We start from the raw sequence: 23,130 nt of genomic DNA, 5'->3' as shown, positions 1-23,130 counted from the left end.
ATGACCCAATCACTTAATATCACTATCCTGAGGCAGTGATACCCTGAGGCACTATCCTCTCTTTCTCCTTAGTTTTTCTGTTGCAGAAGCTTTTGCTTGTGACCTTTGAACTTTTGAGACATCAGTGTTTTTGTTTTCTCTGTCCCACCAAATTTTCTGTTTATACCTAGCACTAATTGCCTCAAAATATATATGGATGGAATCTAAAGAAGAATGGACAATGGCCTGAAAAATAAAACTCTTCAGCCACTGTTAAAAACCTTCACAGATCTCTAGAGGGAAGGAAGTGAGATTTGCACATGAGGATTTCTAAATTATAAAAACTTCCATCAAACATGAGTTTGAGCAATAAGGAAGTTCCTTCCAGTTACCAAAATTACAGATACTTCCGGAAATCTGAAGTGTTGTAGAATACTAAAGTACCAGCATTGAGTTCTCATGGAAAAGCCTGAAAAGCAAGCTGCAGCATGAAAGACTAGTGGCTTGATTTACAAACATATAAACAGAGGAGTTTTTGAAATAAGGTATAAAAAACCACAATGCCTTGTCCACACTGGCAGCATACCATGTTTGGAAATTAAGTATCTTTACACTTTTAGTTTTAAACAAAGGCTTTAATGTTTGTTTCATAACTGTTTGATAAGAGTGATAAGTACTGTAGACCACACATGTTCAAATTCCGTAGGTTGTGCCTATTGCTCTTTTTAAAGTATCAGATACACACTGAGTATATACTTCTCTGGAACTGTGTCTTAGTGAGAATGGAAATTGCATTGTTCTGTGAAGAGATACAAAAATACTGGGTTTGTTAATGATTTTCAAAATAATTCAAGGAAATCTGGCTCCAGCTGTGACTCCTGGTGATGTGGATGTTGAAAGTTCTTTGCAAAATAGCTGGTTCCTGGGGAAACATATCACAGTTCAGTGTTTTTATTCAGATTATATTATCTACAATAAAAACATTTTGGGTTTAGTGACTATTATCCTAGGACAAAATTGAATGTTTGGAATTTTTTAAATAAATTAGCTGGAAATAGGGAAAACTGACATACTATGGCCATAGTTTTAAAATTTCAACAGTCTTGTTACATGAGTACTATCAAAGTTATAACATATATGCAGTTTACATTTTTTCTCCTTACACTCAGTATGGTGCATAGCAGACTATAATCAGATTAATGCAATAAACAAAGCCATTTGTGGCAGAGATAGCATGCTTTTTATACATAGAAGAGAGAGGGCTTTAGGAGAGTAGATGAACACAGCTGCTTCCAGTTTAGCAAGCAAGAGGCAGGACCGTAGCATGGAGGGTTGAAGATACGTGCTTGACAGCAGAAAGTGAGGCACAGAAGGAGGATACACCCCTACATGTAAGCCAAATCTTATGCAAATTTTTCCCACAAGAATGAGCAAACAAATGAGTAATATATGGGGGCACACTGTGAGTGCAAGTTGCTGGTAAATCCTGTTGTGTTTCCAAATACTTAATTTTCAGCCATAGCAGCCAGACCACTACCATGGGTTTCTAAGGATTCAAAGAGAAGTCAGGAACAGAGCATAATCACCTTTTGCCTCTAGCTGTCCTAGAACAGTTACATACACAAACAAATCAATTTCTAAATAGGTTTTTTTTAAGGGCATGTTATGTATTTTCTGAGCCAAGTGTTGACAGAAAGCTGGATTACTACTAGCTACATAATTGACTTTAAATATGGAAACTTGAAGTGTAAAGTTCACAGGTCAGCAAGGTGAAGAGTAGTAAATTCTGTGAATAAGACTTTGCATCATTAGCCCATAGCTGTTTGTTTTGTTTTATTCCTACAAGTACCCTTTACTGGTAGACAGGAAGGACCATGGGAATTCCCAGACACATGCACATCCTTTGGGTTGTACACTTGACTACTTATCGTTATCAGCAACATTATGTTGTGTAAATATGTTATGTGAACAGGAAATTATTATACTGTCATTGCTCAGACAACTTCAAATTTTAGTCACTAGAAAGAGAGTCAACATCCTTTTTTCAAAATATCTTTCCAGTATTAAACACGCAATGATTGCTGCAAAATGTGGTTTCCTCAAATAGCTGCTCAAAGGAGATATTTTTACCTTCCATCAAATGCTTTTGTATCATACATTGCCTAATAGTTTTCTCCACTGCAATGATACACAGTTACTAAGACAAATGTAGCTCTTGCTGGGAACAGCTAGTAGAATGATAACTCTTTTTTATTGTGTTAATGTTATCAAAGTACAGTAGCGATTCCATAACTTTACCCATAATGTGACAGGCTAGGAATACTGCTGTTCTATTATTTAATCCCAACAGCTGAGCAACAGTCCTTGGTTTATGTGCAAAGATTAAAATAAATCAAAACTGCAAAAACATCTAGACATTCAAATACATTTTCTTTATATAGGTCTCAATGTAATACTGTATCTCATTTTACCTAACACCACAAAACATTTTGCACAAAGAGATTGCTTATAACAAGCATTATGAACAGAGAGATGAGTTATTATTACAGAAGCAGCATTGTTACTTGACAAGAAGTCTCAGAAGAATGCAGTTCTTTAATCTTAGTAATGGAAGAAAATTAACTTTAGTGACAATACCACAAAATCAGTTAATATTGATCTTACTGCTATTATAGGAAAACCGTTTTGTCTTTCACTTTAAATGATCAATGGAAATATTGACACAAAGTGATTAAACATTATATGAAAGTATATATTGATACTGGAAGTACTGGCAGGCAAATGGATGGAGCCCTGAAGCAGAGTAGGGCTGGCCAATGACATGGAGCTCTGTTTTTAGAATCCAGCTGCTCTGTCTAGCTGAACTTCATGCATATGTGCAGGATAAAACCTTATGAGAAAGTTTGATACATAACATGCAACAATATAATGGGATAATAGGAAAAATTTAAGTATCATGGAAAATACTTTAGACTTCATGATTTCTCTCTCTGAAACAGTAGCTCATAATGTTCAATCCCAGGAAATTTTAATAGAGCATGAATTATTTATCTAGCTATTCCACCTTTAATTACTTTTGCAGAACTGGACCACTGTTCTTAGCAAATATTTCAGCCATTGGACTTTACCCTGTAAATGGCTGTGCCTATAAGGAAGACTACAGAAGTCCTATGAGTTAGAGCTACTTCTCTGAGAGAGTGGCCTTGATGCTGATTCAGTATAACTTCAATGAAGATGAATAAACTGTTTATGTAAGTCATGCCATCACATATTCTGTAACATCACCACTGGCTGCCGGTTCCATGACTGCATTCCACTCACTGTTGATTTTCTACTCATGACTAATAAGGTGAAACATAAATTGAGCAGATAATTTATGATAAGTCTCTGTAAAAACATAAAGGTAAACCGAAGGTAGTATAAAGAATAGGTCAGATAAAAAATATACATCTGGGGGCCATTATCTGACTCAGCGTGACTAACCACATACAGATTTTTTAAACTTGCTGTTCAAACGTCAGTGTTTAGAGAGCAGATTGATGATTCTTTGACCAGGGAGCCTATTGGCACAAAGCAAATAAATAGTTATTCATCCTACTCTTAACAGGCTGAGCAAAGGAGTATGTTCAGTATTCCCTTTTCAAGCAATGAAGATGCCATGTTTTCAAGTCCTTTTGATGTGCATTGCAGTAAAATTTTGCATTCTGTCCAGTTTTATAAAAATGTGCAGAAATACATTATTACCATGAAGACCCTTATCCTGGAACTCCTGATTAAAATAATGATTATTCTTATGTATAGTAATTGCAGTAATAGTTCTTGCTGAAGTCTACAAATGGACTGCTGCTACTCTGCTGGCTGCCTGTGCTGCTGTTGGGAGCGTTAGGTTTGAATAAACTAGATGGCCTAATGCCTTGTGTATATAAAAACTGTTATTTTTAAGAAGAAAATGCAGAATAATATATGCTGCTGTTCAAGCCTCACTAGAATTAACAGGCTTTGTTTTAAAAAGACAGCTAATTAATACAGAGAGAATTGTACATGCTTTTAAACCTCCATACAATAAACATCTAGACACAACAAAATGAAATTAGGCTGATGTTTTCACTAGAGGAACCAGTGAAAAGCAGTGCTGGTAAAGTCCAAAACCAAAAGCAACAACAAAATTGCACATAAGGCACTCAGAAGATACTGTATCAAAGCCATGCTCTTTATTTTGCCATTTGGAGCTGCTGTGGACAGACTGACAGAACTGCCCGAGAGTGACATCAAGTGGGAAATGTGTGGGGCAGCCGCTCCTTCTGCAGTCACAGCACTTTGAAAGGGCCTAACACTGAGCCTACAGTCCCAGCTGTCTCTCTGGATTCAACATGATTATTTCCTCATTGGCACTCAGTTGCTGATTCTATTAATGTAAATATCAATGAATCATCTCGTGGTGGCAGAAAAGACTTCCCTCTAGTCCTTGTAATGATTCTGCTGCTTATCTTAGTGTTGATAAAAAACACTGCCCCAGTCTCCACCAACTAGTGAAAACCTCTCATCCTTTTCATTCAGAACTAGACCTGGCTGTTTAGGTTACAGTAGTTCTACAGACTTTGTGTGGTTCAACTCGGTGCCTTTTGCAACCTTGTTTGATTTGGGTTTATCCTAGGTTATTCAATTTTCTTTGCTGCTCTCAAGAATGTCTTCCACCCATTTTTTTATTTACATAGTTCAGAGAACAAGCCACCCTTCTCCAATCTTGCAAATCCACATAAATTACTTTTCAATTTCTCTGCAACTCAAGCAATTCCCTTCCCTGTTTTTGGGGGGAGTGTTGTGTAGAGCAATATTATTTCTCTGTTCTCTATATTGAGGCACTCAGATATACTGGCATGTCTACTCTTTGGACCAGAGAGAGACATAAAAGTCCTAAACCACAGATATAGTTCCAGTTCAAGCTCTTTTATCTTGTGCTGCCCATGCCATTTACCAGCCAGAACCCTAAGTACACTGTAATCCTGACATCCCACAAAGGTACAGCTCTAGTGTTGTTTCTTGTCTGGCTTAGTATGTAAAGTAACATGTGATCCTGAAACATTGATCCTTTTGCTCTATTCTAAAAGCTTGAAATGAGTCACCTCCAAAGTTTATTATCAGGTTCAACTTGGCAAACACTTTCCTAGGGTCAGGCTGTGCTCTAGCTTGTGTATTGACAGGGATGAAAGGGCTCTTTGTGCAAATCTCTGCTTGCTTGTGCGGAAAGTGGAACGAATTAACTTTGTGGTATTATGCTCCTTCCTTGAATGATTCATATGTTTGGTAAATCACAGGAGGGGTGGTCATTAGCAGTAGTAACCTAAAACTATAGAGGTTTTAGGATTACTTTGAGATGTGCACACTCTGTCCTTCTAGACCCCTGGATAATCTACTCAATAATCATTATCCTGAAATAAAAATGCACAGGAGAGACATCCAGAAGAACGTGGGATTATTGTTAATTAGAAGCTGGAAATAACTAGCTTATTAATTGGTTATTAATTTTTTTAATTCAAATTACTTTTAAGGCTGAGAAGTGGAGCATCTCAAAAATCTTCAAATTACTAGGGGAAAAAATTGTTTGCTTTATCTTTCATGCAATTTCATCATTATATGTATAACAGAGTATTTAAACATTCCAGCCGTAAATATATTATCAGGTAGGATTTTCTAGATAACCAAACAGAAAAGCTAACATGGAACATCATTAACATTACAGAAATTAACTCAAGTCATCAGAAGGATTAGATTCCCTGGATACATAGGACAGATGTCTGCCAGTGGATCCAGTGGAGTAACTGACAGCTAGCAGGCTGATCAGAAATCTGGCCGGGTGATTTGAGTTGTTAGTCAGGCCTGACAGGGCACTTTCAGGTCAACATTGCAGATATTTGCTAACAGAGGAAAGGTGATACTCTGCTTGTGAAAGGGAGTGGTAGCAGGCCCAGATTCTTTTGATTGTTCCCCACAGTCTTATGTACCATCAGGACTTGTATTATTGCTTGTTTAATCTCCACATAGCTTTCACGCTTTTCTGATCTACCCTCTTCTTCCCATGCCAGTTGTATGCCTCCCTATATCAATTTTAACTGCCCTTAGTTCTCAGATTCCTTCTTTGTTCAATCTTCACCCATTTCCTACTGGCTCTCAGTCTCATTCACATCCAGTCCCACCCTTCCCTTGAATCCTGCATGCTGTCCCTCACCAGCCAGTCCTCTCTCCATCTCCCTCTCTTTGGCTGCCATTCCCCTATTGACCCAGTCTTCCATTTTACTTTAAGACTTCTGTTTCTAGGGTCTTTGCTGAGCCAGTCCTGGCTTCCAGTCTGTTACCGTGGCTCAACAGAGGCCTAATGGCCCACTGTCTACAGCATTAGGGTAAATGCTTTCATGATGCTGACCTTTATGAATCCCCTAATCCTTCTCAGAGCTACTAGGCACTGCTTTCCTTATCAACCAAGGTATTCTTTATTAACTCCAGTAATCTGTTTAATGGCAATAGCTTTTTCTCCTTTTTCTTTACATTCATCTCAGGATCCTTCTTTGTCCATTGTGCCTGCTTACCATCAGAACACCCACTGAAGTGAAAGTATGTGGCAGGTGAGAGGCACATTTCAGGGTTGTCCAAACTGTCTCAGTCAGGCCTGGGAGTACACCATGCAGACACCATCTTCAGAGTCTTTAGCTATGAAGCTCAGCAAGTTATCTGACCATACACTGTGATTTATCACAGTGATTTGGGTAAACGAGGACAAAGTTTCTCAGACATGAGGAAAAGCAGAAAGTATTTCTTTTTCTCTGTCCATTAAAAACCTCTGATCCAAGTAATGTGTAAGAATTTCTTTACTATTACCCAAGAAGGGGTACCGTAATGTCTGCTTCTCTAATTTCATTCTTAAAAATGACTGAATAATTTGTGCTGATGTTTTCCAAAAATCTTCAGCACCTGCCATGAGAAATTTCAGACTGAATTGTTCAAGTGAGATGAGGTCATAAATACCAGGTCTCAGAATGCGAACCTGACTAACAGCTTGAACATAATAGGTGGCATCATGTTCAGTTTCTGGGTGTTTCGGTTCAGGATGTTCCAAGAGCGTAGCTACATATGGATAACAGTGCCTGCCTGCTAAGTTATTGTACATAAGCAAGATCGTTTGAGTGTGATGGAAATTATGCTCAGCTGCAGCTTCTCTAATTAGGCAGAAAATGTTTTCTTTTGAGTTTCTCAGTTGCTGCGTCCTGCTATTAAAGTAATTGGTCTCTGTTCCTTGTCTGACCCACAAGGGGATACAGATAGGGGCAGTCATCTCACTTAACCAGTCTAGCAAGGAACTGTCATGCTTTCATTTAATACCTTCCTCTCCCAATCCACATTCCTGCCCCAGTTTTAGCCAGGTAAGTTTCTTGGTAAGAAAGTTGAGCCCTAAGTGCAGACAGCATCAGGATTCATTCTCGGTGAGCAAACACCACACTCATAAGAAATAATAAGAACTTTGTGATTAAAGTAGAGGCTTGGAGTCAGGAAGCTTGAGTTCATGTTTGATCTTCTTCTGTATGTTCTGTGTGACTTCATGAAAAACAAAGAATAAAAACCAGAGAAAAATGCCCATGACGTTTCACTGCTGCAGTATTTCTGTTGCTGATGCTGATAGACGTCTGAAGATGGTTAACACGTAAAAAAACTATAACACTTCTAAAAACTATAACTAGTGTTGAATGTGTAAATGTTAATCTCCCTTGTTGTGGTTGCCCCATCACAACACACTAAGCAGGTTGAATGGTTAATGTCTTAAAACACAATTAAATCGCTATGAGTTCCTGGGTACTCCAGGATTGTAAATAATTTTTTTTCCTTTACAAGAAAATACTTGAAAGGTCAGTGAAGACTTATGAGTGAACGTGGACCCTCATCAGTGGCTGTAGTTGGATACAAGAATGAACCATATTAGAAAGTTGGCATCTTGTGCATGTAGACCAGGAGACTGAGACCAAAGGCACCAGCCTGGGCTTCTCACCATGGAGAGAGAGCACAAGCCAGTATACAACTTTATGGCTAAGTAATTAATTTTGTAATCCAGCATTCTTTTTTTTCAGAACTCATTTTTACCTCATTTCTATTTCAGATTAAACTGAATCAACTCTACAAAATGTCAGTTATAAAACTCCCTGCTCCTCACCAATTGCTTGAGTGACTCAGCTGCAGAACCGGGCTCTATCCTGTGAAAGTGGTAAGACAGAAAGTTTAAAATTGATCTTGGCAATGTGGGCAAAACTTCGCAGAATTGGAAAAACAAAAAAAACAAGCAAGAGTTTTTGGTATTACATTTTTGGATGTGGACGTTTGGATCCGTTATCCGATCAGAGCCTTGCTGCCTGGTACTTTCTTCAACTGGAGCATGTCCTCATTTGTGACTACTGGCTAACAAAAGCGGCAGCCTCTGCGCACCCACCCCGAGTGCTGCGCGTGCTGTGGCTCGAAACAGGGAGCGGAGCCCCACCTAGCGACACACGAGAAAAGTACTCATTTGCTGCTGAGTGGAATAAATGTTTTATTTGATCATGTTTGAAATTCAGGGAAAAAAACCAACAACTTACAACAATTAAAATATTTAACTTAAAATCAAAAAAAAATCCTATTGTAATCGTGAGCTATTTTCTGTCATTTATTAGATAACTTTTCCTAGACTAGTTGAAGAAATACAAGAATTATGATTGATATTGCTTGGTAAAATCAGGCCTTACTGCTGATTCTGGTGTATTTACATGAACTTAATTTGTTTGGAATTTGGATTTTATTAAAAAACATTTGTTCCACTTGCTCCTTTCCTTTATTCACAGTAGGAATGTAATGCAAAGCTTAAGGAGGATCATTCAAAAAGTGCCAGATCAAGAAGAAATGCTAATATTAGCATGTGATGACAGCAAGTCATCAGATTCTAATATCTGACTTCATCATTGACATTGTTCTTTTTAAATGATTTTCTTAATCAGCTAATGATTCTCTCTCAGAATACTCCTTGTGTCTAGGTTAAAGGTTATTAATAATTTTGGTTATTTTTCTTGATATAAGCAAAATATTGAACTTCTCCTGTTAAAAAAAAAAAAGGTTAAATTTCACGTGAAACTTCACATGTGTATTTCAAGGGAAAATGTCTTTTACCACGTATTTTTAAAGGGCAATAGCACAATTTGAAAGAAGAGTTATTCTCTCTATTTAGGCTCTAAAAGCACAGAACTACCTCTTCAGTTTTAGAATTTTATTCTAATTGTCACACAAATTATGAAAACTCTCAACAAATTGATGAATAATGAGCATTAGAAGACAGAATGCTGATAAAGACAAGAACCACGAGCTGGCTGGAAACTAAATGATTTAATAAACCCTTTTTAAGACATAGAGCTTTTAGAAATCTTTCCTGCCATTTTGTCAGAACCACTTCTTGTGAAGGGAGCATGTGTAAATTTAAATCAGAATTGTACTGAGTTCTGTTAAGTCAGTTAAAATGTCAATTTCAAAAACATTGCATTGCAGGAAAATGTAGTTATTTGCAGTCAGACTAGAAGGATTCTGGGGCAAAGATTCGTTCTTCTTTTAAATCCAGCTTGTGATATTACCAATTTATTTCCATCTATGCTAGTTTGTCATCAAGGTTTCACTCTGCATTTTCTCTGAAGAATTGGAATATGTTCTTTTTTTTCCCCCCTAAGCAAAACCAGCCTAGTGCCCTGTCTCCTATACAAGATGGACCAATTCTTAAATAGTTTTGCAAAATATATTCAATTTAATTCAATTTTACTGCAGTTGCAGATGTTGCATTACTTCGTAAGGAGGACTTTTTTTCCACCGACTGTCAGCAAGAAAATAAAACCGTGCTTTTAATATCCTTTCAATTAGTAATTTTTTCTAGGTTATTGAGCTGAATTTAGCAAACATGTAAATAAAAATGCACAGCACTGAGAAAACATATTAAAAGTGGCTAATAATTTCTGCATTCCTTGGCCATTAAAGTTACAAGCATTGACCTAAGTCAGTGTTATTGCTGTTATTACAGGTTATTCCTGTGCATGCAAAATTCACATGGACATCGATGAGAGGTAATTATAGACTAACATAGTCTGTCAGTGTAATGTAACTGTACAAACAACAGAGAGAGGCTGAAAAGGATCTCTGACTGACTGTATATCGATAATGCAGCCAGAATAGCCAAGTGGGTACCAATATCAGCGGGCTTTACACCACGAACAGGCCCCATTTTGTGCTGGCAATAACAAATCTTCAGTTATTCCCAGAAAGAAGCTAATTCACTGTGAAACATAAACTTCCCACCCCGGCCGGGGGCCATGTGTAAACCTGCGGCTGTAGAGCAGCTGCAGGCGGCCCCGTCCTTCTGGCCGGGACCCCGGGGGTGACGGTGCCCCCGAGCGCCGTTCCGGGAGCTCGGCTGAGGGAGCGCCCGAGCCGCGGGGCGCCAATGCCGCTCCCTCCGCCGGCGCAAGCGGCCCCGCCGCGGGCCGCCCGGGAGGAGCGGCCGGGCCGGAGCTGGCGGTGCCCGGCCACAGCGGGGGTGGGGCCGCCGGAGGTGCCGCCGCCCGGCCCGGCCCGGCCCCGCGGCGCTGTGCCCAGCCCTGGGCAGCGCCTCCCCGCCGAGCCGGCTCGCGCCGGGCCGCCGGCCAGCGGGCCATGACGGCGCGGGCCGAGGCAGGTGGGCGCGGGACCGGAGCGACAGGCCGGGGCAGCGGCGGGGCGGAGAGAAGAGCGGGGCCCGCGGCGGAGCCCGCCCTGCCCCGGGCGGTGCGGGGCTGGGTACGGGCCGGGGGCGGCGCACCGCGCTATGGGTGAGCTGCGCAGCAGCTGCGGGAGGAGAGCTGCCAGGTGTTCGGCGTTTAAAGTGCGAGGTTATGCTTCTTCTGAAATCTCCGCCCTTTGGAACTTGGTTTAATTTCGCAGGAAGTTTGTTTTGTACTTTTTTTTGGCTTTTCTTTCATTTTAGGACTCTGGGGATAACGCTTCTGAACTACAGGAATGGAGACCAGTCATTTACAGAAAGTGCACAGACACTCTTTGGCTGCTCCTCTTCTGTCTCTTCTGGGCTGGTTTGGTAAGCATGCTTTTTTCTGAAAGAAAAAAATCAGATCTAAAGTTCATGGAGTTCAGCATAGTGTTATACTAAATCTAAACTGAAATTGTGATGCGCACAGGTCGCAGGATTGCACTGGCACAGATCTGACCTTTGCAGTGGTGCAGTGCTTTATTGTCATGTCTTTCACACAGACAGTTTTAAGTACTGCCCATATGCTTTTGATACTATGTATACATGGGGCTGGATTATTTAGAATTCTCTTTTTGTAAATCAATCTGGGCTCTGACTGGGTTCTTATGTCTACTTATTTCATACATTGTAGTCTTGTTATCTTGCAACGTGTCCATCTGATACTACATTAAGTCAGTCTGACCTGTGCTTAGAACAGCATACAAGCTTTTGGGAACAGGCTTTGTCTTTCTCAAGTGTGCAAGTTTGTGGGTTTTTTTGTGATATGTCCGAGTCTACTGAGGATTTTTGTAAACACACTGTTTAATTCCATTCCTAGTAACTCTGTTAATGGAAGCTAATGCAGAATTATACCTACACATTTTGAAGGCTGCATAAATGGAGGCTGAACTTTGTGAGCAGGATAGGGTTTTTTAATACTTGGTGCTTTGATCAGTGGAGGAAATGCCAAAAATGAAACCTGGCAGATGGTAAATATTTCCAATCTTTGTTTTCTCTCACTGTTTTTATTGCTCAGTTTCTGTGAAATAGCTTATTGCATACATGTATTTGTTTTCTTGTGTTTGATCTTCTTTTTAAAATATTTTAAAAGATTTAATGATGCTAATTTGTTCACACAATGAAAAAAAAATGAAACTACAGTAATAGCTCTGTGGAAGTGCTTATCACTGCCATGTAGACACACGCCTCCAGCAGTCATACAGATATCTATTACTTACTAGTATTTATGGCTTGTATCCAGCATTCTGCACTTTAAAAAAAATTCACCTGTACCCACTGGATCTGTAATGTCCATCTTTAGAAGGTATACCAGAATTTTTCTGAAAGCATATTTCAGTTGAGTTACAGTGGCAGCTCATTTCTCCTTTTCCTGCTGAGAACAATTTAATTATTAACAAATCCTTGCTATGTAAACAAAGTGGATCTGGAAATATTTTGTTATTGTAAAAAATCACATCCAGAAGTAGTATGTCATCTACAAAGATGTCCATATTGAGACATTAATATGCAGTCATAATTTAAAAAAATGACTGAACTAGTCAGACTGTAAAATAAGAGTCTACTATAAGCAAAAATGAGACTACCCTGGGGAGTAAGGAAGTACATACTGACATCTTTGTGTATGAGACTCAGTTTTTGCCCAGATCCCATCTTTAGTCACGAGTGTTAAAATTAGAAAAACAAATAAAGCTCTAAACCTTAAGGAAGAAAGCAGGTGTGCTGGATCTGATATGTGCAATCTGTCTCCAGCACAGCCAATATTCATGGAATCATAGAATCAGCCGGGTTGGAAATGACCTCTGAGATCATCAAGTCCAACCCTTGATCCACTGTCGCTGTGGTTACTAGACCATGGCACAAAGTGCCACATCTAGTCTCATCTTAAAAACCTCCAGGGATGGTGAATCCACCACTTCCCTGGGCAGCCCATTCCAATGCCTGATTACCCTCTCTGTAAAGAATTTCTTCCATATCCATGCAAACTAGTAGTAGTTAATGTAGGACTGAGAAGTTTTGCTGCTGCCAGCAGCTGGCACGTAGCCCCAGAGGTCAGTGTATTGTCCTTGGTGCGTGTGAAATGTGGTTTGCACCTCATGGGACAGAGGAGAACATTGAATCACCGAGTCCTTCAATAGCTAGAGTGCTGTTAGTAAGCCTTTGGGTAAAGTAGTGCTCAGGACTTCATCAGCTTCACAGAAGAATTGCTGATTTTTGGCACTTGGAAAGGTTCCTTCCCAGGATTGTTTTGGCCCTCATGGGGTATAGGAAGGTTTACGCTGCATTCCTAGACAAGGTGTTTCATATTGACTAAGGACTGCTGCTACATGGCCAACAGAAGTGCTTAGTTGCCCCTGGGGTTTACATGGAGCTGATCTACTAGAACTTTGATCTGACAGCAAAACAACTAAAACGTCACGGCAGTGTCACCCAAGTGCACAGTATGTCTCTCTCCAAGTTTTTCATGTGTTAAAGATTGTCTCTTCCTCAAATTTCAGGTAACCTGCATTTTGATTATACTTTGTTTTTAAAAACACCTGTGATTAAATTCACTAGCAGCTTCAAGGGCTCAACATTTCTGCAGATATACTGACCAGGTGTGTCCCGAAGGTCACCCTGTAAAATAAGATGCAGTGAGCACATGAAAAATCACCATTTGAGGAATCTTGCCTAGTGACATACATGAACTTCAGTAGAGACCATGTCTAGCACCTTACTAATGCTTTCCTCTTATTTTAATCAGGACTCCTATCTTTCTTCTCCTGTGTTACTCTGCTTAATTTATATACTTTCAACAATAGATGAAGAACAGCTCTAAGGAAGCAATAGGGCTAAACCTGTCCATCTGACTTGGTCTGGCCTTGTGCAGAGGGTGAATTTTAAGTTGAACTGTTTTCATCCACAAGACAAAAATGTATGGCTTAAAAGGGGTATTTATTGAATGGAAAGGAAAAGCTATCATAGCATGATTTCATGTTAAAAAATATTTTAACAGATGTTTATAACTGGCTATGCTGTGATGGCTGGTGCTGCAGAAAGACTTGTGCTTGGATATGACAGCTTTGGGAACATATGTGGTAGGAAGAATGCTCCTGTAAAAGGGGCACCGCTTTCTGGACAGGACATGACTAATAAAAAGTAAGTACATCAGGTAATGTCTAAATAAATCAAACATTTGAGAACTTAATAAGTTACATATTTTCTACTTGTCAAGCGTATGCGTGTATCTGTACATCGTTATGTTGAAAGACAAGAAAAAAGTGGGAATGGTGCAAAATGGTGAGTGAAATTAAAAAGTTTAGATAGAATATGAAGATGTGCTACATAGTTATACTTTATGCTGTCGCCTTCTTAAAGAGGATCTTAAATGGGACTTCAGCCAAAGAGGCAGTCGTTCTATACAGCAAATCTTTGTACTTAAGAAAGTTGCATGTTGAAGTTCCCAGTCATTCCACTAACTCCTTTGAGTCCTTGTAGAATGGCACCCACCTTGTCAGCTTCTGATCCCATATAAGAACATAATATGAAGTACAAAAATGTAGCATATTCTCACATTGCTTCCTAATTTGTGACTTTGAGCTCCATTTTTTTGACTGGATGTGGAAAAAGTTTCATTTGCTTTGTAGCAGTTTAAAAAGATGGAAAGAAGGCTCAGAATTTAAACCTATAAACCTCAGAAAGCTTGTTTTTTGAAAAGAGGATCTTTTTTTTCTTTCTAGGTATGTGTTCTTTCTGAATTCATGCAACCTGGAAATGCAAAGCCACAAAATCAGTTCACTTTGCTTGTGCGTGTCTAGTTGTCCACAAGAGCAACTCAACTCTTTGGAAGATCTTCAGAGTTTTGCAAGGAATAATGGTGTGCTACAGGGAATATGAATACCTTAGTGTATCTGTAGAACAGCTGAACAGCTTTCACTTTGTTGTTCTTATGTTTCCTACGCTAGGGAGTCATATCTTACCATTAATTTCCTGAAAAGTTCATGACCACAGAAAATAAAATGTCTTGTTTCTGCTTTATTTCAAAGCCATAGTTTCTAGAAATGTTACAGCTCTCTTATGCAAATTCGAAAGCTGTTGATTAATTCCTGCAAATTGCTGGGATTACACAGCAGGAAACTGGCTGCTGAGAATGAACTAGTGAAGTTTGGTGGGGGTGCCAGTAGAAGAACAGAGTTCATTTGCTATTTCAGAAACTTGTCCAATCAGTTCTTTTAAACAGAATTAAAATTATGGTGGAATTATTAATTTCCAGGGGTTTAAACAAGTGGTTTCATCCACTTTAGATCCCAAGGTTTGCTATTTCACCTTGTTGTGGTTCAACCCCAGACGGCAACTAAGTACCATGCAGCCACTCACTTCCCAGCGAAAACCAAGACATGCCTAGGAATTGTATTTGATTCTGCTGTTCAAGATGAGTATGATGTCAGAAGTAGCTGTTGTGCAAGAGAGGCATGTCCAGCATGTAAATAAAATAATCTGTAGCCTAACCTTTATTTTGTGGAGTATGTGTAAACTGCAGACCATATGAGTATGAGTGACTATTTTTACTGGAAGTCAGTATTCTATTCTTTGTTGTTTTGTTTGGCAGGGATTGCTATTTAAATAGACAACATTTGTTTTAATTTAATTTTGGGGTAGTTTGACATCATTTAGTGTGTCCAGAAAGCTATAAACACCTGTGATATTAGATAAGTATTTTCAGTGTAACTAAATATAATTACTGTTTGCATGTTTACTGCAAGGGAGAGGGAAGTCGTGTATTTTGAATGGCTTGGATGTATCCAGCCTTTCTTACCCAGAAGTGTTTTATAATGGAGCAGAGTATTACTAGCAGAGTACCTGGTAATATTTTGATTGGAGCCCAGAACATGTTTCTGGATATATATAGATTCTATTCTAATTTATGAGAGGCCTAGTTCTACTGTAGCTTCTGTCATTTTAGATTTTTCTGTTATCCTAATGAGCAAGAATTAATAGCCAAGTATGGCATTGTGGAATAAACAGTGTGCCTGCTCTCCAGGAAGATAAGTGGCAACTATAGTTAAGTCTAGAAGGCAAAAGAATCTGCAGAGGTTGCTTTAGATTCACCCAACTAATTTGTTACTTACATTCCCTCTGGAATATCAGGAATGATTATGGCCTGCTAAGGGATCAAACCAGAAGTATAAAGAAAACTTCATTGATAATGTGTTTTTCTCTAAAACTTTTACTAATAATAAATTACCCTTTTTGTTTTTCTTCTCCTTCCCTCCCCCTCCTTTTTTTAGGTTCTTTTCTTTGCATTTACAACCTGAATGTTTCCAGTTACACGCAGAATTCAAAGGCAGCTCAGCTGTGTCCCACACTGCCAGTTCCACCAAGGTAAGAATTACAGGGTGCTTTACAACATCCTTGAGTTTGAACAGCTTCTTAGAGATTATTTCCTGACATTTGGTATTTGACTTGATGCTTTATAGTCAGGATGGTTTTGCTTTGTTTATTTATTTTTGTACATGTTTCATATGTGCCTGTGAACATGCCAGTGTCCTGTCCCACGGAATAAACAAGGACTGCATTCCCTCCATTCCTCTACCCTTTAGTGTGTTTTCCTTTCCAAATCAGGAGAAAAGCACTCCATATGAGGAACAACTTACCTCCTGCACAGACTTTCACTCTCTTCTTCAATGCCAAGGAAGAGGGACTGTGATCTTGGGCCTTGCTGCTTATCCTGAACACAGAAATTTCCATCAGAATAATTTCATAGCCAGCTAGCTTGAAGCACAGGTCTATGGATGGTTCTGTCTTTATAATTTGGCATTTGTGAGGCAAAATTCTTAAACCCATGATTTTAATTTCCACTGTGCTGTGAAAATACAGCAAAGAATTGGAATCTCCATGTTTGCAGAGCTAAGTCATCTGTCATCTGCTCTGAAAAAGAGAAAATTGAAGAACAAAGAGAACAGAAGAGAGCAGGAGACACATAAAAACATTACATACTGTGGATCAAAGGAGAGCGTGTAAATTGAGGAAAAAATATGGCATGTTTTACTTATTTCTTCAACTTTGTAGGCTATTTTTTGATTGTCAGGAAACTCAGCAAAGTTATTAATCTTGCACAGTAATATTTCATTGCAGAAGCAAAGCTAGTCAGAGTAGTTTTTAATTGCTGATGACTTGACCTCTCCTTTTTAGGTATTAATTTGTCTTTGACCATTGTAGTGCAGCATTGCCAAAGTGGGACAATAAATATGTACAAGAAGCTTGTCTGGGAGTGCCAAATAATTTTATACATAAATATTTGGGGTGTTAGTTGTATCTTACAAACATTGTTTTGATGTGGCTTTTAGAATGCTTATATATCATAAAAACAATACAAAGTGTTTGTGATCTAGAACTATCTATAACAACATAGGTTATGGCTATATTAGCATAAATTAGCATAAATTAGCATTTTTATATAAACACATGGGAGCAAAGGAAGTGAAGCCAGACTAGAATGGGGATAGGAGCTATTGGTGATGGTGATTGAGATAGTCAATCTTTTTTTCCCCAGACTGATCTCGAGTGGATCTGTTCTGATCAGTGAAGCAGGCATGATGTTATTAGGAGTTTATTTTGCAGATGAAACATAAAACTACCATTTCTAACAGCACTCTCTGTGGAGCATGATGGAATGGATCTCTGTGGATTTGAAACTGTCCAGTAATTAATTTTTTTGCCATTTTTGTTTTTAACCTTCCAGTAAATCCTTTCCATTATTTAATCGATGTGTTCCACAAAATCCTGAATGCTATTCCAAATATGCATCTGTCTTAATAAGTATGGTTAATGAAATGGATGTTTTTCACCGAATTCTGAGTGGAATATTGGCAGGAAGAGATACTGTGATAGGACTGAGTGTCCTCGCACTAGGTAAGGTTATAAACAGTGAATAATAATATTCAGTTAAAAGGTGGGATTTCAAATGTTCCTATTAACTTTATATGTTTAACTTAAAAGTGTTTTTTTTCACGTTTTCTGGGCAGAGTTGTTTTTAAGAAAGAGTGTTTGTGTTTTATCAGGAGGCATTTAATAGACTGGTGAAATTCAGCTTGATGAAATATCAGATTCTGTGTTCCGTGATATGCCCATATACCTCATTTCAGGGTACTGTAAGAAATTGTTGGTGGAAAAAATTATATCAGCATGAACATTTGAACTTAAATCTTATACAAAATACAATTGAAAATCTATTTCCCATTGTTAAATATATCAGCTATAAGTTCCTTATTAGTTAAGTTACAGGTAACTGTGTGTTTTAAATGTTAAAAAGGTTGCCAGCTTTAGTAAATGCTGTTGCTTTCGAGACCACTGTTTAAAAATAAAAGCCCAAGTTCTGCAAGAACCTGGAATTTATATTTAAAGTAAAAAAGGGTTAAGTTAAATGGGTTGTAACACTCATATTAAACTTCCTTTGTATATTTTTCAGCCTTCTCTTTTATACTGGTTTTAGCCTTCAGATTCATTCGGACGCTTCTGGTCCATACTTTGATTGCGCTGGTTGTATTTGGGTTGCTGTGTAAGTATATCTACTGTTTAGCATATGCTTAGTTAAATGGATCACCTCACTGAACTGAAGGAGAGGCAGCTGAACAAACAGCTATGCTTTTTCTCCATGGCCATCCTCAGTAACCTTCAGCTCACCATAGCCATTTCCAAGCTGAGGCCTGGCTGCTTTTTGGTGCCAAGATCTGGCTGTGCTGTTCCAGCTGCTGAGTGTTGGGATGATGGTGATGTTTATTGTTTTTATAGATGTCTGGAAACACCATTTCTTTTGCAGATGAATGCAGTTATGAAAATGCTACTGTTTCTAAGAATGTTTAGTGAGGCTTTATGCTGCCTGCTTTAGAAAGGGAGAAGTATAGGAATGCAGCCAGCTAAAGCTTGTTATTCCATGAAAGTTAGCTTTGTATCTCCATGATGAAATTACATGCCTGAGCTGCAGGATAACTGCAAAAACCCCAATGTTCTGCTGTGGTTTTACCTCAGACTGACAGACCATCATGTGAATTTTCTCTGTGATCACGGATGCTGTGCCTCTCTTTGCTGAGTGACAGCATTTCAGAGCTGAGCCGGGGTAGGCAGAAGGGCTGAGGAGGGAGGCCAGGCAGGCACCATCAGCAACGTGCTGCAGCCTGGGGAGCACTGCCCACCTTCATGCTGCTCTTGTCTGCTCAGTTGTCTCAGGTGTTCTCTGGTGGCTCTATTATGACTACAGGAATGATCCCAGCACTGAATTGGAAACAGAAAAAGAAAATGTAAAGTTTCTACTTGGATATGCTATCTTCTCAACAATAGTTACCGTAAGTAGCATTTTATCCTAAGCAATGGCAGTCTCTAACTTGAAAACTTGAACTACAGCAGTTCTGCAGCAGTAAAAATAATTCCTTGTTCCTTTCAGATTTGCAAATGAGAATAAATTCTAAGATCTGCTTACATGCATTTAAATATAATCATGAAATTGTAGAATGGGTTAGGAGGGACCTTAAAGATTGTCTAGTTCCAACACCCCTGCCAAAACCATAAAAAATCTTTGTTGTGAAACTTGTTTGTCAGCACAAGGCTCTACCACACTTCAAACCTATATAACAGCGTTAGCATTGGTGGTGTAAAAATGCAAGAATTGTGTTTCATCCCTATTTTTCTCTGCATCAGCTCACTGGAGAATCATGTTGATTGAACAGAAAAGCACTGGCTCAGTATGAACGTGAGATCTGTGGATTCAGCCTACCCTGTCAGTAGGAGAAAGGGCTGGCAGCTCTTTTAGACAATGAAAGGGGCAGTGAAACACAGGCAGCAGTGTCTAGACCTCAAATTGTGGGGTTAAATTCTGTTTTTCTCTCACTGACCTTGTTTTACAACAGAAAATTTAAGTGTGGCTTGCAGCTTTTAAAGTGATTTTTTTAACTCTGGTGTTGCAATATTAAAGGAGACATTGCTCAATGTGAGGATACAGTCAATTTGCAATTCATGAGACATTTGTCAAAATGATTGTTCTGTTTCCTTGAAGAAGAGTAGGATCCATAGACTGGAATTCACCAGGTATGAATAGTCTGACAATTTACAGTGACAAATATAAATGTGTCACAGATCAGATTTTTTTTTTTACATATCCTCTGTAAGTTATGAGCTTTCCATGAGATTAATCAAAGTTTTGAATATTATTTTGTTTTAAAAAAACCAGTAGCAATTATTTCAGAAAAACAGATTTTAATCCACAGTCTCTTTGAGAATATAGGCAGTGTCTCAGGAGGATTTTCCAATGTGCAGTAAGATTGTGTAAAATGCCTTGCTGTTGTGTCTTTGTGAAATCTGTATCCCCCGATCCCACATTTGGCCACTCCGATTCCACTCGGATAATTTTCTTAAGATAAAACTCCCAACAATTTGTCTTTTTATTTCTTCTAACAGGTTGTTCTGCTTTCCCTTATATTTGTACTAAGAAAGAGGCTTCGGTTCACTGTGCAGCTCTTTCGAATTGTTGGTAAAATCATTGGCAGAATTCCTTTCCTCCTGTTCCAACCACTCTGGACCTTTCTGATTCTTGTTGTGTTCTGGGTATTTTGGGTTGCTGTACTACTTAGCTTAGGAACTGCAGGTAAGTATATGCTTTCCATGTTTTTGACTGAGTGCTGTACATTTCCTAAGTTCAGTTCTGAAATGTGGGACCTCTTGGTGTTAGTGTACAAAATGTGGGCTAGCATTTACACAGCTGAGTTACTTGTTAATTTTATTTTATTTCCGACTTTTTGGAGTCTTCTACATTGCCATTTTGCTTCTGTATGTAGACCTTAGTTTTGTTCTTTCTCAGTTAATTTATGAATAGATTGTTGTAGATACAGTATATATTTGGTGTAATTAAATGGAGAAAGTAGCTGGAGGAAGGAGACAGATTTTAGTGCAGTTGTTATGAAATGCGAATGTTTATAGTCAGAGGAGGTGAACAGTGTTGAATTGTCAGAGGTAGAACGTTGCTTCTGAGCAGTAACAACTGCTGTTGTTATTTAGAGCAGCGCAACAGAATTTGGATTAATCCAGAGGTTCTTGCAGTTCTAAGGGAGGTGGAAAGAATCATCCACAATGAAAGATCCACAAGAACAGATTTTTAGTATGGAAATTGTATTACTGAGGCATATACCACTGTAAGATCTGTCACTGATTGAACCAGGGTAATTTGGATGCTGCCTTGGCCCAGCATCATGCCACCCAAGTGAAGGAGAGGTTGTCCTTCTGTGCAACATCACCCAAAGTAGTGAAGCTAAACTCTGCTTAGCTCTGGGGATAACTCCACATGTAGGCATCAGCCTTTGTACATGGAAAGCATTATGATTTGGGGGTTGGTATTTTTTCATTTTAAATTTCTAGGGCCACTGTTAGGAGCCAATTGTTGTACTTTGGGCTGGAGCTGATTGAAGAATTGTGTGGATAGACACCATTGTTCATGGATTTTCTCTTTTCTGAAAGTTGGCAGTGATTTCTGTGTGGAAAACCAAATGCAGCCTAACTGTTCAAATGCTTCTGTGTCTTTGTTTTGTTTCCACCACCCCTTGATATAGGGGCTGCAGTAACTTCTCTGTACAGGCTTACAGATTCCTGTTGGGCCAGAAAAGCCTCCAGCCTTTCTATAGCTGAGCCCATTTGACAAAGCTGGCTGTGCTCACTCCTATCACAACAGCTTCCATCTCATCTCACCCTGTTAATTCTGGCTCTATAGAAGAGCCAATTGACTTGTAACATGAGAATCTGTCTGAGTCCCTGCTGACATTGCAAATCACTCAACCATTGGGCTGGACTGGGATCTGTTTCTCTCCATCTTTCATTGGAGACTCATGCAGGTTTGCAAGTCTCTGTTTCTGCTGCCTTTTCCTGAGTAGCTCTTGTCTGTCAGAAATGGCTGCTTGAAGCAGTTGGCTGGCTGATAATCTGTTTATCCTGCGAAAGGGTCAGACCTAGCACAGCCAGAAGTCCAACCTGCAGTCTCTTTGTGAGTTGTTCCTCCTGACTAAATAGTCAAGCTGATGCACTTTGATTTAGGTGTCATGGATACTCTTTTGAGATGGATCTTCCCATTACAGAAGCAGCATTGTGTGCTGGACATAGCTCTGTGTGGTTGTTAGCTTTTCTGCAAAATCCTCATACCATTTATGCACAGATCAGCCAGGCAGCAGTAATTTTGAAACTGGCCTTGTGTGATACCTTATCACTGCTTCTGACTAGTCCTTTGCAGAAAGGAGCATCTCCTGAGGTATCAACCAACTGTTCATTCATGCACCTGCTTGGATCAGGTACAATTTAAGAAAGCCATTAACTATAGTAAATTTAGCAACAGGTAAATAAAATTAATTATAACACACAGATTTTCTAAATATATCATTAACATGAACCATTAGAGGAAATATTACATCCTTGATGCTAAGTCAACCTGGCTTACTCTTAATATGCACACACAAGGATGTAAAGCTTGCCCTTATTATATCTAAATTTAGAAAATAACAGCTGAGTCTGTTGTCTTCAAAAGCTTTTGGAAATATAGAAATCATTAGAAGAGTAGAAATATTTTAGCTCACGTGACAGAAATAGATTGATGATAAGAGCAAGATGGGGAACCAGTTGGGTATTTCCTAGATGCTTTTACAGACTTTTCAGGAAAATAGCGACTTGCACATTATATCCAAAAGCAAATTCTGCATGTATTCACAGGGAAATAAAACCCAATGAAAATTGCCTTTGAGAGGCTTTTTATGCTTTTTCCATGTTGTGCCATTTTCCTTCATTGGTTATATTCTCTGTTTCCTGCTAGTCATTTTCATTCATTTTTTTATTTTTTTTCCCCTCTGCCTGCTTGGAGAGTAGGATTCAAACAGTTTATGACCTACATAACTGTAGGTCATTCAACTGTTACATTCATAGTGCAGCACACAACTCTTGACTCAAAGGTATTTTTTTGACTTCTCCCTAGCTTAATAGGAATGCTGATGTTTCTAGTGAAAACAAAAAACTGTACAAACAGTATAATAGAGAAGGCAGATTAAGCTTGCTGCACAGTAGAGTGATAGTAAAGTTTCAGTTTTTAAAGAATTGACTTCTTGCAGATTTAGAATAAGAAGGGAAGGTCATTTTCAGGCACTTAATTGTCAACATATTGCTTTTATTATCAATCTAGTAAAACATGTTTTGACTGAGATATTTTGGCAGGATATTTCTAGTATAAGATTTTTCTGTTAACAGCATGTTAATAGCTAGAAAAGAATGTGCATTTGATAAATAATCCAAATCAATTCTAAGTTACAACCTAAGTGTTGAATGCAGATAGAAAAATGCCACTCCGTGTGTTCGATTATTTT

General features: G+C 38.8%; 1 protein-coding gene across 1 annotated transcript in view; it reads left to right on the top strand.

Moving 5' to 3' along the window:
- The first annotated feature begins 10,818 nt into the window (after nucleotides 1-10,818).
- The window catches only part of SLC44A3 (solute carrier family 44 member 3), a 38,324-nt gene continuing 26,012 nt past the window's right edge, over nucleotides 10,819-23,130 (top strand). Inside the window, exons 1-9 of the mRNA XM_018081761.1 lie at nucleotides 10,819-10,888; nucleotides 10,991-11,098; nucleotides 13,764-13,906; nucleotides 14,488-14,624; nucleotides 16,036-16,129; nucleotides 17,490-17,659; nucleotides 18,216-18,305; nucleotides 18,965-19,089; nucleotides 20,198-20,384. Coding sequence (XP_017937250.1) covers nucleotides 10,832-10,888; nucleotides 10,991-11,098; nucleotides 13,764-13,906; nucleotides 14,488-14,624; nucleotides 16,036-16,129; nucleotides 17,490-17,659; nucleotides 18,216-18,305; nucleotides 18,965-19,089; nucleotides 20,198-20,384 — 1,111 coding nt within the window. The 5' untranslated portion in view covers nucleotides 10,819-10,831. The remainder of the gene's footprint in view (nucleotides 10,889-10,990; nucleotides 11,099-13,763; nucleotides 13,907-14,487; nucleotides 14,625-16,035; nucleotides 16,130-17,489; nucleotides 17,660-18,215; nucleotides 18,306-18,964; nucleotides 19,090-20,197; nucleotides 20,385-23,130) is intronic.

This window comes from Manacus vitellinus, unplaced genomic scaffold (assembly GCF_001715985.3).
Source record: "Manacus vitellinus isolate BGI_N305 unplaced genomic scaffold, ASM171598v3 scaffold_56_pilon, whole genome shotgun sequence".
In the NCBI taxonomy this organism is placed as follows: domain Eukaryota; kingdom Metazoa; phylum Chordata; class Aves; order Passeriformes; family Pipridae; genus Manacus; species Manacus vitellinus.
This window is presented reverse-complemented; position numbering and strand designations above follow the sequence as displayed.